Source organism: Gambusia affinis, linkage group LG11 (assembly GCF_019740435.1).
Source record: "Gambusia affinis linkage group LG11, SWU_Gaff_1.0, whole genome shotgun sequence".
In the NCBI taxonomy this organism is placed as follows: domain Eukaryota; kingdom Metazoa; phylum Chordata; class Actinopteri; order Cyprinodontiformes; family Poeciliidae; genus Gambusia; species Gambusia affinis.
The window spans coordinates 5,136,434-5,150,874 of NC_057878.1; the positions used below are offsets into that span (position 1 = coordinate 5,136,434).

The 14,441-nt window shown below is 43.0% G+C and overlaps 1 protein-coding gene across 1 annotated transcript in view; it reads right to left on the bottom strand.

The window, feature by feature from the left end:
• The window catches only part of LOC122839861 (exportin-4), a 58,656-nt gene that overhangs the window by 33,673 nt on the left and 10,542 nt on the right, over window positions 1-14,441 (bottom strand). The window contains exon 7 of the mRNA XM_044131861.1: window positions 5,275-5,387. Within this exon, the coding sequence (XP_043987796.1) occupies window positions 5,275-5,387 (113 nt within the window). The remainder of the gene's footprint in view (window positions 1-5,274; window positions 5,388-14,441) is intronic.

Here is a 14,441-nt window from a genome sequence, read left to right on the forward strand (position 1 = left end):
GTTGTTTATGTCCAAATAATTTTTGAGGTCAGATTTAACAAAATCAATGAATTCCTTGTCATTAAGAAGGGAGGTATTAAGTCTCCATTGCTTAAATGATGGGGTCAATCCTATATTCCACTGGAGAGTAACAGGTGCGTGGTCAGAGATTGTGATGGGCAATATTGTGATATCCTCAATTCTGTGTAGCTCAGCCTTGGAAGTAAAAAAGTAATCTATTCGTGAGTAAGATGCATGTCGGTTTGAGTAAAATGTAAAATTTCTGTCTTTTGGGTATTTGGATCGCCATACGTCCACTAATCCAGTTTCCACAGACATATTTTTAAGCATTTTACCCATCTTAGATATGGGGGTCTGAGAGGCCGGTTGCCTATCTAGGTTTGACATTACACAATTAAAATCCCCCCCCATAATCAACAGACCGGAGCTGTACTCTGCAATCATATTGAAAACTGACTTAATAAACCCTGGAACATCTTCATTAGGGGCATATACATTTATAAAGGATACCGCTGTTCCATCAATTATCCCATTTACCAAAATAAATCTGCCCTCCTTGTCCTTATGTACTAACGTTTCAGTAAAATTTATTTGCCTATGTATTAATATAGCCACACCCCTTTTCCTGCCAGAGCAATGTGACGAATAGTAAACTTTATCAGCCCATGACTTACTTAATTTTGTATGTTCCACATCTGATAGATGTGTTTCTTGCAGCAATGCTACTTGACATTTTGATTGTCTGAGTTGCAGCAATACTTTTTTTCTTTTCATTGGACTATGCAAACCCTTCACGTTATAACTTGTTACAGTTAATGTACTCATAACTGATTTAATTTAAAAATGTATATGTGATAGTATTGTGCTGGAGGCAGAGACGGCCGTTTGACGGGTGGAACCAAACATTTGAGTAACATGAACGACGAACACCAAGACGATACAATAAAATAATAAGACTTTGCTGTGCAATATTGTCAAAACTAATATTCAAATGCTCTGTTTTTTTAGTTGAAGTAAGATCCTCGGGGAACAGAAGGATCAAAACGCAGGAAACACAATAAAAAATGAACATAGATAACATAATGCAAGGTAGTGGGTTTAAGTCCCTAGCCACTATAGAAAGCGGCAACAAACACAACCGAAAGAGAATTGGATGTGTGCAACAACAACAACAAAAAGAGAAATTAAGAGTGTGGAAGTTCAGGCTCCTGCAGGAGAAGTACTTTAACCACAGCATAGAATCTACTAGTAATATTAATGCAACTTACTTATAACTTAGTAATTTAACAAGGTTAGAAGTGTGCACCTTTCAAACGTATCAGTTTAGATAAGTGACATTGAACGCAATTACAGTTGGCATTTAAGCACTAAAGACAATATTTCAGAGTTGGGATCTGCTGGTCCGAATTGTGTCATATTAGCATCTGCGGCTTCGCTTACGTTTCAGTTCCAGTTATTGCAGTGGGGATGGTTTTCCGTATGTAGTCCATGGCCTTCACGGGATCCCGAAACTCCTTACTGTCCTCTTTGTATGTGATTTTGAGTCGTGCTGGATAAAGTAATCCGAAGCGCACATCGCTCCGTCCCCGTAAAGCTTTCCGTGCATCGGAGAAGGCTGCGCGTGCCTTGGCCACACTGGTGGTGTAATCCGGGAAGATTGCAATTCTTTTACCCTTGTAGGTCAGCGGGGCTTTTTCCCTGGCTCTTCTCAAGATGTCAGCGGCGTCTCCATCATAATGCAGCTTGGCTATGATCACACGAGGTCTCTCTCCGTCTCCCGGTTTCGTCAGAGCGGCTGTTCGGTGTGAGCGATCGACTTTTACATCCCGGTCCATCTGGAGCACTTCTCTAATAATTTTAGAAACCTCTGCAGGGCTGGCGGAGTTCGGCTGTTCCTCAACGCCAACTATACGGATGTTTCCGCGTCTCATCCTCCCCTCCATGTCCTCGCACTTGTCCCGTATCTTAACCAGCTCGCTCTGAAGTTCAGTAACGGTAGTCTGCAGAGTGTTTACCTCATCAGACCATGTAGACAATCCACCTTTCATATCTTCAATGTCTGTTTTTACTGAGGTGATTTCTGCACGGGTGGCGGTGGCATTGCTGGCTATTTCAGCCCTCACTGCGTTGATATCAGCTCTGAGGGTGGCAAACTCTTCAGACAGCGCACTCCTCATTTCCTCCCTTATAATTTTGGAGATTTCCCCTCGTATAGAGGTTAGGATATCGGCTCTCAACTCTTCACACATACCAGGGCTCTTGGGTTGTGGGTCCTCTTCTGGAGTACGCTGCCTCGTGGATCTGGAATTAGCCATTAGCTTTGCCGTGTTACCGTCGTACTTGAATTTGCGAAGTTTATCCGCCATTTATCAAGTAAAGTCTACTGGAACGGAATTCTTTACAGTCCAACACCTCTATTAATCCGATTTAGGTCGCAGTTAGTGAGCAATTGTGGTTTTTAAAGCGAAAATGTTGATAAGCCTGCAGGAGCTCTGAAAATATCCGTCTTTACTCCATCTTGGCTCACTAGCGCCCCCCACATTTTGTAGTTTCAATTTGCCAGGGAAAAAAGTTTTGCACATCCCTGCTTCCAAGAAAATCAACGAGTATTTACATCCCTGTTAGTATTTTCAGTTTTATTCGTTTTAAATAACATTCCCGATGGTACTGAGCATCTGCTTTTCTGCACTGCTTTCATTTTTCATGTACTGTAAATAGCCTTTTGTCAAATGTACACCATGTACATTAAACATCCTACTCAGTTGCACGTCCCTTGGATCGGAGTACGCCGTTTCTGATGACCACAGTTATGTTTTATAATCACTAAAGTGCTAATGTGGTAATAAAACACCCCATTTCGCCCTTATTCCCGTACTGTTAGCAGAGGGTTTAGAAGTGCTGCTGATTCATGTCAGGAGTCATAATATAATGGTCGCACTGCATGTAAAAACTTTACAGCGTCGCAAAGAGCATTCATAAATCTAGACACTAATAGGTGACACTAAAACGATGAAAGGCATTCAAACAGGAAAGCTGCCTTCAAACGTACAGGGATTGTGAAATGACTGAGGATAAAATAGACTGTGCTCTCAAGCTGCTACCGTCAATGAAAAGAAAAAAAGGCCATGATCCTTCACATGGGTAAGTTTTAGTCAGTAGCCTGATCCCCGAGCACAATCCATACAAATTAAACAAAACTCGGTGTCGACGGATTGTGCAGCAACATTTTTTTGTTTGCGCTGCAATCATTTTGAAAATATTGATAAATATCTTCAATTTTTAATCAAAGGTCAACCAGCCGGTCCACATTTACAAAATCAAATGAATTATGGCCTCACTCAATTGTGCTACGTTTGTGCAGTAAAAATGTTTATGTAATTTTATAATTTAAAAAAAAAAGAAAAAAGAAAGTTTCCAGAGGTCACCAGAGTTCAACCTGTCATTAACAAAAATCTATCAATTAAATTGCACTGGATTATCCCTCTAACAGCTGATTGACACCAAATTTGCTTATGTGTTGAAAAACGTTGGGGGGTCAGAGGGCATCTTTGATCTTTGATGACCTCCGAAAACATCCGTCTTTAAAATGAGAGCGGCAGAAACAACATCTTTTAGTCGCACAAAGGTTTGACACCAATTTCCCTCAGGTTGCCGCTAGGACCTGGCATTGGGCGGCAAAGACGACGAGTCGCTTGGTAGCAGCTGAAACGCAAAACACTTTCGAGATTTTGATTTTCCTAGCTGCTCCATCGGGGGAAACAGAGGTAGCGATAAGTGAACCTTAGTGAGCATAATAAATAGCGATGGGGACACTGGAGAGCTGCATAGCGTTTCTCCTTAGCTAGCAACAAGACAGCGGAGGAGCAGAGGAGGCTGACAGACGTCCACCCACTGAGGGAGAGAGACGGGACCAGTGTGTTATGGTAAGGTTACTGGGGTTGTTAACAGGGGCCCCTAATCCTGGGGCCGGGTTGTAATCCTGCCACTGGTCGGCCATGGACTTCGACCCTGATGGCACGTGCGTCTAAGGACCCCCTCAACACACACTTACCCGGGTCACACACACCCCCTCACCACCACACACACAGCTGAGGAGACACAGCAGCTGAGACAGCAAAGGACGCCATTAAACACAACACACACACACACACACACACACACACACAAACCGGCAGACGTAAAATATGCACCCCAACACAATGATGATGAAGGTACAACTCACACACACGCACACACACAGGCAGCTGATGGCGCGGCGGCGGCCTTACAACAACAAACAGTTGAGCTACTAGAAATACCACAGCGAGAGCTGAAACCGGAGGCCTGGAAACTGAAATCAACACAAAACTCGTCCTGCAGATTCCAGCAGCGCAAAGAACCGACAGAAAAATGACAAACATTTTTATTGGCAGGCGGACGGCGGGGACGATCGAGCTTTCTGTACGCCGTCGCTGATCGCACTCGCAACCGGAGACGTCGCTGTCGTCTGATTCCTCACTACAAGTCGTGAAATGTTCCTCTAGACGATCCTGAGCTGCGACTGAATACATCTAGATGCATCCAGAGCGTCAGCAGCTACGTTTCCAGTATAAACGTGCACAAAACTCTGTCCACATTCCACTGGAGTCAAAAAACTCACCATTAAAAATTAAACGCAACGTGGATAGGTTTGTTCCCATTGTGAGTCATAAATAAAAATAAAAACATGCAGCGCCGTCGTCCTCCGACCACTTCCTGTCGTCTTCTTCGTCTTTTCAGCCAGTAGGGACGTCCGGTTGTTGATCACCGGACGTCCCTACTGGTATATAATGTTCAATGTCATGTTTAACGTTTAAAAATAAACCTTTAAAATCAAAAATAACCTCCTGAGATCGCACTCAATAGAAACGGAGAACAGTAAAGGTGGACTGCAAAAAAAAAAAATCGAGTAACATTTCAGGAAGATGTAGGAATCAGTAAAGCCTTAATCTTGATAAAAAGGTCTAGATTATTTACCCCACAGCAACACATTCTTCCTAATGTTAAAATGAAAAAAATCTGCCAGCATAACTGACACTTCTAGATCAATATTAATGAATCATTGACTTAAAACAGGCACTTAAATCCTGCTAAATAGTTACTTTCAAGATAGTTTTGACTTATGTCAAGACATTAGGAAGCGGAGGCAGGAGGCAGGAGGCAGGAATCGTACCATCAGAGCTTCTAGGTGCAACAAGTAAGTGATGACCCAAACCGATACATTAAAAGCCCGATCAGGACTGTGGGGATACTCACAGAGAAGAAGAGGTCCATGACGCGGGTGTCCAGCAGCGCCTCCCTCCAGGACTCCGTGGGCTTCAGCGTGACGTTCTGCGTGGCCTCGAACATGGCGATGTAGTGGCGCCCCAGTGGTCCGCCGCCGGTTAAGGCCGACAACAGCAACAAAAGGAGGAGGAGGAGAAGAAGAATATAGGAGGAGAAAGAGGAGTACAGTGAAAGGAGCGGCTCCTGTCAGCCGGCTCCGTCTCAGTGGTTAGGTCTGGTTTGTGGGAGAATCCTCTTGATGCTTGTTCTTCCTCTCATTAACCCCGTCAATCTATTTCTCACAATAAGAGTCGGGTTTTCTCAGCCTCCCCTCCTGATCTGCTCCATGTCGTCTTCCTTTCTTCCTTGGCTCTTTATTTGCTCAAGCCTGTCCTCACGCAGTGAAAGCGGGTCCTTCTTTCTCACCCTCCTGTGTTTTCCCTGACTTTTCCAGTCTATGACACCCCCCCTCCTCTCGCTCGCTCTGACAGCCTCTTCGCTCCCTGTCCTCTCGCTCAGCCCCTTCCCTTCCTCCCTGCTTGTGCTCTCGCTTTTCTCTCCTCTGTTTCCTTAAGATCCGAGACTCCGCTCCTCTGGGAGAAATGCTCCTTACTGTCCTCTCTCGTTCTTGCCCTCCTCGGCCAATCACCGGGGCTTTCCGACTGACCACTTTCCAAGATGAAATCCATGCCGGGTTTTTTTTCTCCATTGCTTAAAAAAAAAAAAAAAAAAAAAAAAAAACACAAAACAAAAACTTCTCAGTTAATTGCCCGTTCTCCAACTTACACCATTTAACCTAAAAACTCAATGTGGGTTGTGTCAGCCCGTCGCCACAACACAGTCGCAGTGTACTTATTTAAATCGTTTATGCATCCACAACCGGCCTGTTCTTCAACCCACAATCTGTAACTACACAACCGCAACACTTCCCGTTGTTGTTCGAAACGTCTTAAAAAAAAAACTCCCATAGGAAGCTCTACCAAAGCTCATTGAAGCTCATCTTTAAAGCTGCAGTTTCTCACCAGCTTGAATGTAGTTCACACACCCACAATCCTCTACACTGAAAAGAGACGTCTTGCCTCTTGTCATTACGACTCACCAAACATCAGCAAAACAAAGACGTCCACATGAAAGGGCCTGATGCAGAGGTCTCTTTGTATTTATTCCATCTATAATCTATTATTTAAAGTAAAAGAATAATAAATTTGGGATCAATCAGTTGATTAATGTGTGTATGGAGACACGCACAGGACATTATTAAGTCATATTTAAGTTATTAAGGCAGGGTTTATCCCAGTGTATTATAAGCCTGGCGGGCCACCAGGCTTTACTTGAGCCCCCACCAGGCTAAGCATTGCTTATTTATTCATGTTTTTTTTAAATGTTTGCGTTTTAAGACTTTATAGTTGGTGGTCAGATATTAATTTTCCAATCACACGTAATTATCAAGTGATATTTTCAAATTTCCTGTCAACTTTAAACATTTTTCAATTTAAAAAACACGACGGGTCAGCTGGATGAACGGCTGCAGCACCCGACCACCAGGCTTAGCAAGTTTTCTGGGGGAAACCTTGATAAAGGTGCACCACCACTGATTAACACCAAGTCAGATTAAAGATTAAACCACCCAGTAAACTAATACAGCACTCAACCACAAAAGACATCCAGTTATAATAATCTATTATAAAGAATTATTTTATTCTATCATCACTTTTAAGACTGAATCCTTTAGTAACTATCCAAAAGGTTTCAGTTTTCAATGGGTTGTAACAGAAACAATAGTCTAAAACTTTTATTATTATCCACTTTCCACAACACCTCACTTTGATTGACTTCACCCATCCAGATGCACTTTTAAACGCAGCTACAAAGCTATATTATATTACATCCAATTATTACTTTGAGCTTACATTTCTGTTTAGACTTCTACATCAACATAAACTGATTTTTTAATTTTTTTTAAACCTGATTCCCCCCCCCCCCCCCGGTCAGCCGGCATCGCTGCAGTGACAGCACAAGCCGGAAACTTCCACGGGAATGTTTGATCAAAGCCAAGCGGCAGCAGAAGCCGGCGAGGTCACGCATTCCTCCGACGCCAGTCCGGTCCCTCCCTGGCGCACACGCCCCGCAACAACACGGCATGCCGCACTTTGGGCACAAAAGTTGCCACCTGTTTAAGGTTCTGAAGGACTCTTTAAAAATAGAGTATGTGGCAGACGATCACAAGCTAAATACTTCTAGAGAGAGGGGTAGCTGAGTCCCGCAAACTCAGTTTGACTGGAGACCAAAATTGCATCATTTGTTACATTTTCAGACGTTGGGGTTTGTTGTTGCACTGCAGTGTGTCAAAAAAAAACCAACCATTTAATAAACCTGTTTCCCTCCTCGGCTGTAGGGGCGCTGCAACAAGACCTAATCTAGGAAACAACACAAAAACACCTCACAAAAAGACATGAGCGCAACTTCCGTTTTTGCAAAATGTAAACAAAAATGGAGCAGTGCCAGATTTCAGTTGGTGTAGGATTTCTCTTTTGCTTTGGTAGAAGACCAAGAGTAATTTCTCCCACTAACAGAAATCCCTACGATACAGTCCACTTCCTGCCTTCGGAGCGGTCTCTGCTCCACTCGGCATTCATACATACATACGAACCGCACCAGCGTTCACTTCAACCAAGCCGAGACCTCGGTTTTTAGGTGGACCAGATTTGGCTTTTTTGAGAGTTTGACTGCACGTTCACACTTCCCCAAACGAACCAGACCTTTTAGTCAAATAAGCAACGTGTGATCTTGTGGGACTGGACCAGGTCCTAAATACAGCTGAGAATCTAACATGCTATATAAACCAAAATCTCATTTTATTTCACTCCTATGTGCTCCTTTTTTGGCCTGTAAAAGGAAACACCAACAAATCATCTCTCTTGGTGCGTTCACACCAAACACATTCTGCTCGTCAAATAAAAGCAACGCTGCATGTTCAACGCATGTGCACTTTGAACGCAGATGCTTGACGGTACGTTCACACCAAACGCGTTTTGAGCGTCGAGCAAGTCTGTTTTACAGTCAAAGCCTATGTGTAGGCGCATCGATAGAGCTCCAAATGCTCAACACTCAAAATGCTCATAACGCTCCAAACACTTCAAGCCTCGCCCCGCTAGACGCTCAAAACACGCGGTTACTGGCCCTCGACGCGTCTCCAACTGTAAATGCACCATGAATGCGAAACGCGTTTGGTGTGAGCGCACCAAAAGTCTGTTTAAAACACGGAGAGTTTCAATATTTCATGATTTACTTCTTGGAGACAGTAAGCTCCGCCTACCTGTCTATGCAAATACAACTATCCAGTCGAAATGCAGCATAAGCTCTTGCTAATATTTGCATTAACTGAATTTAACTGAAGTGCTGAATGTTTAGTTCCCACCCAATCGGAACCAGAAAAAGGAACCTGTCTGCGTGTGTTTGTCATTCCAACACGATGAGTAATGAACCCGGAGTGACGACGACATGTGGCTGTGGTTTGTGGGTTTTTAAAAGACATCACCTGCTACCATCTCGACCACTCCAGCAGGCTCCAGAATACCTAATGTGACACGTCAATTTTCCACTCCAAAGACGAGATGTAATGACAGACTGTCAAACAGGGAGAAAGAAAGAAAGAGAGAGAGAGAGAGGGTAACTCGGCCCGTGTTAAACCACCAACCACAAGTTTCAATCAAATGCAAGTGAAAAAGCCCGCACAATAAAAGTTCTCACAAAGAGTTGTCGAGTCTGCAATCACAGAGAAGTGTAAACATAAAAGTTAATACCTCAGCCGCCCTCAGCCAGGAGCGGTACGTTGCAGCACGCTCAACTGTGACGCAGATTTTTATCGTACATTTCTGCCCTGTGGGGTTCAGCAGGACGCTGGGGGGTCGGCCGCCTGCGCCACAGAGTTTTGCGACCTGCAAGGTGCCAACCTGCAAGGTTCTCAAACCGGTGCCGGCACAAACGCACGACGGAAAGAAAACAAGAAAACAAATGTAATGTGGAAAGATTTAATAATGTATCAACGATGGAAAAAGTAACGTACTGGATCAAATTGTTTTTAAAATCATTCAAGCATTTTTGTTGAAATTTTTCTAAATGTGTATGTCATTTTGACAGTAAGTAATCAGGGATTTCACCAGGTAATTTGTTTAAGCATTTACATTGATGTTCACAGTGGCTGCGTTTCCACTGACCATTAAAATTGCAAAACTGAATTTACGTGGAAACACGGCAATTAAAGAAAAAAAAAAAAAACCAACATGTTCTTGGATAGAAAGGTTTTGCGCTGAGATGCGTATTGAAATAGATGCTTTTCACAAAACGTCAATGGATACGTTTTCTTTTTCGCTTCACACAAACTGAGTGATCAACAACCGGACGTTGCAAGGAAAAAGACAACAAGAAGTTACAGGAAAACAAAGGTGTGTTTCGTTTTGTTCCCAGACGATATGCAGCTGGCTCCTCCAGAGCTCTCACACCGTAAAATCAACTACAATGTCCCCAAAAAGCCACATGAGGGCCTCGTCTACTGCAGCGCCTGGACAAGACGCCGACGTCTCCTCTGATGGCCGACAGGTGACGACTGTTTACGTTTGTCTGAGCCATAATTTTTAATGACTTAAGTGAACAGGATTATTCTCGCGTGATTTTAATTTCTTATCTTATTTCTGATTTTACAAACAGTGACATGCTACCAGTAGCCTAGCATTTTATCAGACTGCTCCATTTATAAAAACTTTATCAGCAGGAAGGGAGTTCATTGATGTCTGTAGGTGTTAAATCAGATACTGTTTAGAAACACATGGTAAGCTTTAACGTTGATTTCTTAGGTAACTTTATGTTTGAGCAGTAAAGTGTGTTTTGCTTTATTTAGGACAAAATATCCTTTGTCCAGAAGGAAAACCCAATAAAACAGCATAAAGAATGAGATTTCAATCTTTTAAAAGAGTCTGTGCATCTCCAAGAAGTTATTTTGTTTCTGTAATTCAATTGAAAAAGCGAATAAACAAATATTCAGTTTCTCGGATTTTAATGTAGAAATGTTATGTTATTAACATGTAACGGCCCACACAGTAAAGGGAAACACTGCTGACTTCACAATCATCCTGAAGCAGTAATGGAAAATCAAATGAATAAAAATGAACTGGTAACAGTTGGGGGCTGCACAGTGGCGCAGTTGGTAGAGCTGTTGCCTTGCAGCAAGAAGGTCCTGGGTTCGATTCCCGGTCCGGGGATCTTTCTGCATGGAGTTTGCATGTTCTCCCTGTGCATGGTGGGTTCTCTCCGGGTTCTCCGGCTTCCTCCCTGATCCAAAAACCATGACTGTCAGGTTAATTGGTCTCTCTAAATTCTCCCTAGGTGTGAGTGTGTGTGTGAATGGTTGTGTGTCCTGTATGTTTTCTGTGTTGCCCTGCGACAGACTGGCGACCTGTCCAGGGTGAACCCGCCTCTCCCCCAGAACGTAGCTGGAGAGGAACCAGCAACCCTCCTGACCCCATTAGGTACAACGGTGAATAGAAAATAGATGGATGGATGGTAACAGTAGGGCTGAGCGATAAATAGATTTCAATCAAAATTTCTGTTTAAGAACATAGAATTTCTGAAAAACTCTGGATTTATTTTTTTTTTTTTACCAATTCACTCCCTGAGGTTCAGAGAGTCGCTCCAGCCAGTGCCAGGCTGTTTGAGGAACATGATTTACAGGCTGGATTTATTTGGACAAAGCTTGACTCAGACGGGATGACTGAATTATTTTTTAAACTATCTTCTGTATTTTTAAATTTCTTTAATGTAAACTAATATTGAATATAGGATTTGGCTTGAAAAAAAATCAAAAATTGATATTATTCTTAAGCCATATCACCCGACCCAAGGCAACAGTCACTGATTTTAAGTACATTTTGTGTTATCAGGAATTATTTATTTTCTTTTCGGTGTCAGGAAACGGCATGCGGCGTGAGATCCTATTTTTGTTCACCTGCATCATGACAAGATTAAATACATTTTCTCCCCAGATTCAACAGAACACACCAGAAAGTTTCAGCTGTTGCACAAAAACCGCATCAATCAACCTGACAGCATTTTGTGACGGTTTTAAATAGCCAACATCCTGCTGATCCTGCTAATCTCAACATTTTGCAAGCCAGAACAACCTTCACGCTGAAGGACCGGTGGATTAGCGGGCTTCTCTTCCATCCCCTATTCATTATGTCCGATCAGCGCAGAGGAGGGTCCCGCTGCACGCTGGTGGTGGTGGGGGGGGCAGGGGGCCTGCCAGTGGCCATGCAAAGACCGCAGCGCTTTGCTACGGCGCGTGGTGGGGTTTAAGTGATATATCCTGCCACAAGACCGCCCTGCAGCCTCGCCATGTGGAATAACAGTCCAGAAATACCTCTTCTGCGACCTGTTCCCCCCACTGTTCAGCCCCTCCCATCTGTTTAGGCCGACGTCGTCATTAATTCAGCTTCCAGTGGGGGGGGAACCAATAATAAAGCAATTACACACTGGTTTCTCATGCCAGTTTTTTTCCCCCTTTGGAAACCAAGAGCAGAAATCAATGTAACGCGGTAACATGAGCCCAATACTTTGTGCGTATGAGCGAGCGCTCGCAAATTCCTTCTAAACTGCACGCCGTCGTCATTTGAAAAGATTCCACCCTGTGCCTTCTTTCAATGGGAGAACAAATGAGCGGCTCGCACATCCACCAGCTTTTCCGATCAGCTGTTCACTCCGTCCCACTGTTGTTTAGATAGCGGTCGCTTAGGATTCTTGGTGGTGGGTCAGGGCCAAGGCAAACAGTCAGCATCAACTTACACATACCCTAATCCTAACCCTAACCTCGCGGCCACAATGCCCAGAGCGCGGCCTTAGGAGAGCTGATGTGAAAACCGAGACCGGCATCCACTCAACACAGGCTCACACTGCAAAAAAAAAAAAAAACACTAAATCTTAGCAAAACACCATTTTTGGTCTCGTTTCTAGTGTAAATTTGATGCTGCACTTGAAATAAGACAAAACACGTAACATTTCAGTAAGCTTGTTTTAAGTCTAAAATTCCTTAATGTTGATTTTAAAAACAGTACTAGTTTTCCTAACAGGTTATCTCATTTAAAACGTGGGGTTAATAAAATAATCCACCAGCAGGAATTGCACTTTTTAAAATAAATAGGAAATTTCTAACTTAAAACAAGCTGCTATATTTTGCTCAAACGATACTTGTGAGTTAGTTTTGTCTAATTTCTAGGAGTCTATGACATTTGCACTGGAAACTAGCTAAAAATACTTGGCAAGATTGTGTTTTTCCAGTGCATCTCCTGATTGGGGGCTTGTTTTTGTTCCTACACCAACCATGAAATTCTCCGGGTTCTTGTAGCGAAGAAGTAAAGAGATGGCAGTCAAGCAGCAGAAATTGAGGTAACATTACATTAGTGAGAGAAAAAAAGTTTGGCTCTGGTTTTAAACATTGGTTCATCTTGCAGTTTTCCAGTCTTTTCAGTTTTACAAACATTTCTTGCGGTAATCTGGTTTTATGATTGAAATGTGTGAATCAAAACATGAACAACTGCTGGTAAAAATGACCCAAAAACCCCACAAAACAGCAAAAGAGAAAACAATAGAAATCCTCGGTTGGCATCTGTTTGTGACTGCAGAACTAAATTTAACTTGACATAAACAACTTAACTAACCAAGATGTGTGGATCCCCAGCAGATCAGAAGGACTCTGTGTTTTTGCAGCAACTTTTCTTAAAATCAGCTTGACTGACCAAATGTGTTAGCGATTGGGGCCCATACAGATTTGTCCTCAAGTGTCTGTACCAGACAAGACTTTGGTGTAATCTTCGGTTTCTGTCATTAGTTCTCTCACTGTCTGAATGTCTTTTGCAGCTTTTCCTTAGACATCGGCTGAATCTCGATTCATTTTCAGTAAGGATGCACCGATTGCATTTCTCTGGCCGATCTTTAAAAAACCTAACATGCTGATTTATATTTTGGTCGATACAGATTTTTTTTGTCTGAAAAGTCACTTAGTTGGCACATGGAGTTAGTTTCATGGAGGAACACAATGGGACAGTGGCTGATTTTCAGACCTTAGCAATCTCCCAAAATTAATAAAACCTGAACCGATTTATCAATGACCTCTAATTTTCAGTCCTTGTAAACGATCTCAAAGCAGATTACGCCATTTAACTCTGACCCACAAATCATCAAGGCATGAAAAGGCGCCTGACTCTCCACACAGACAATTCAGACAACAGGTTAACTGAAAATCATGACAATCGCAATAAAACGTTGAGTTCAGGAACATCCACGCAGTTCTTCAAATATGTTAGAGTCCTTTGGTTACCACCAGGTTAGCATTTTGGTCAGCAGGTCGTCCAATTGTTGGAAATATCGTCAAGACAAGACAGTGAACCGTAAGACTCCAACATACTGGGGCGTGCTATGTGTATTCTGTGAGCCGGGCGGTTGAGTTTTTATACTTCAGCGTACTAATTGCCTACATTTTTCGTGACAAATTCCTTCATTTCTCACAATCCGAATGGATGCTAGCGAGTTCAATAAGCTAGCTGGGCACCCAGACCACCTGGTGACCTGTTAGTGCGGCTCAGATGGCAGTCATGCAGCGTGAACTTGAGACCGCTTGAGCTGACTCTTAACCTTATTAGCTTGCTGACGCCTACAAAACAGTTGGGTGTGAACACCGTTTCCTGCCAGGCAGATTTCTGTGTGACAAGTCTACGGGTACGTGGTGGTAAACTTTGTCCTTAAGGTCGACGTGAGTGAAGTATGCCACAGTATGTTGGTGCTTTTAAAGTGGTTTTTCCTGATAAATTGGAAGAAATTGTGCCTTTGGATCAGGATGCTGCTGACAAAGTAATGAATATCTGTAAATATTGTTATTCTTGGGTTTTTTGTTAGATGTTGACTCAGTGGTGGATCATACCTGGAGTTAGCAGCAGACAAAGACGACTAAACTTTGGTTTAGACGTCTCCACCAAAGGGCTATAACAGTCAGAATGCAATAAACAGCTTGGCAGGAGGAAACTGGAATCAGACGTACCACTTTCCGATTATAAGATGACGAATCTTCCCACTGAGTCACAGTCGCCCCGCATAACTGGAATCAAGACTTT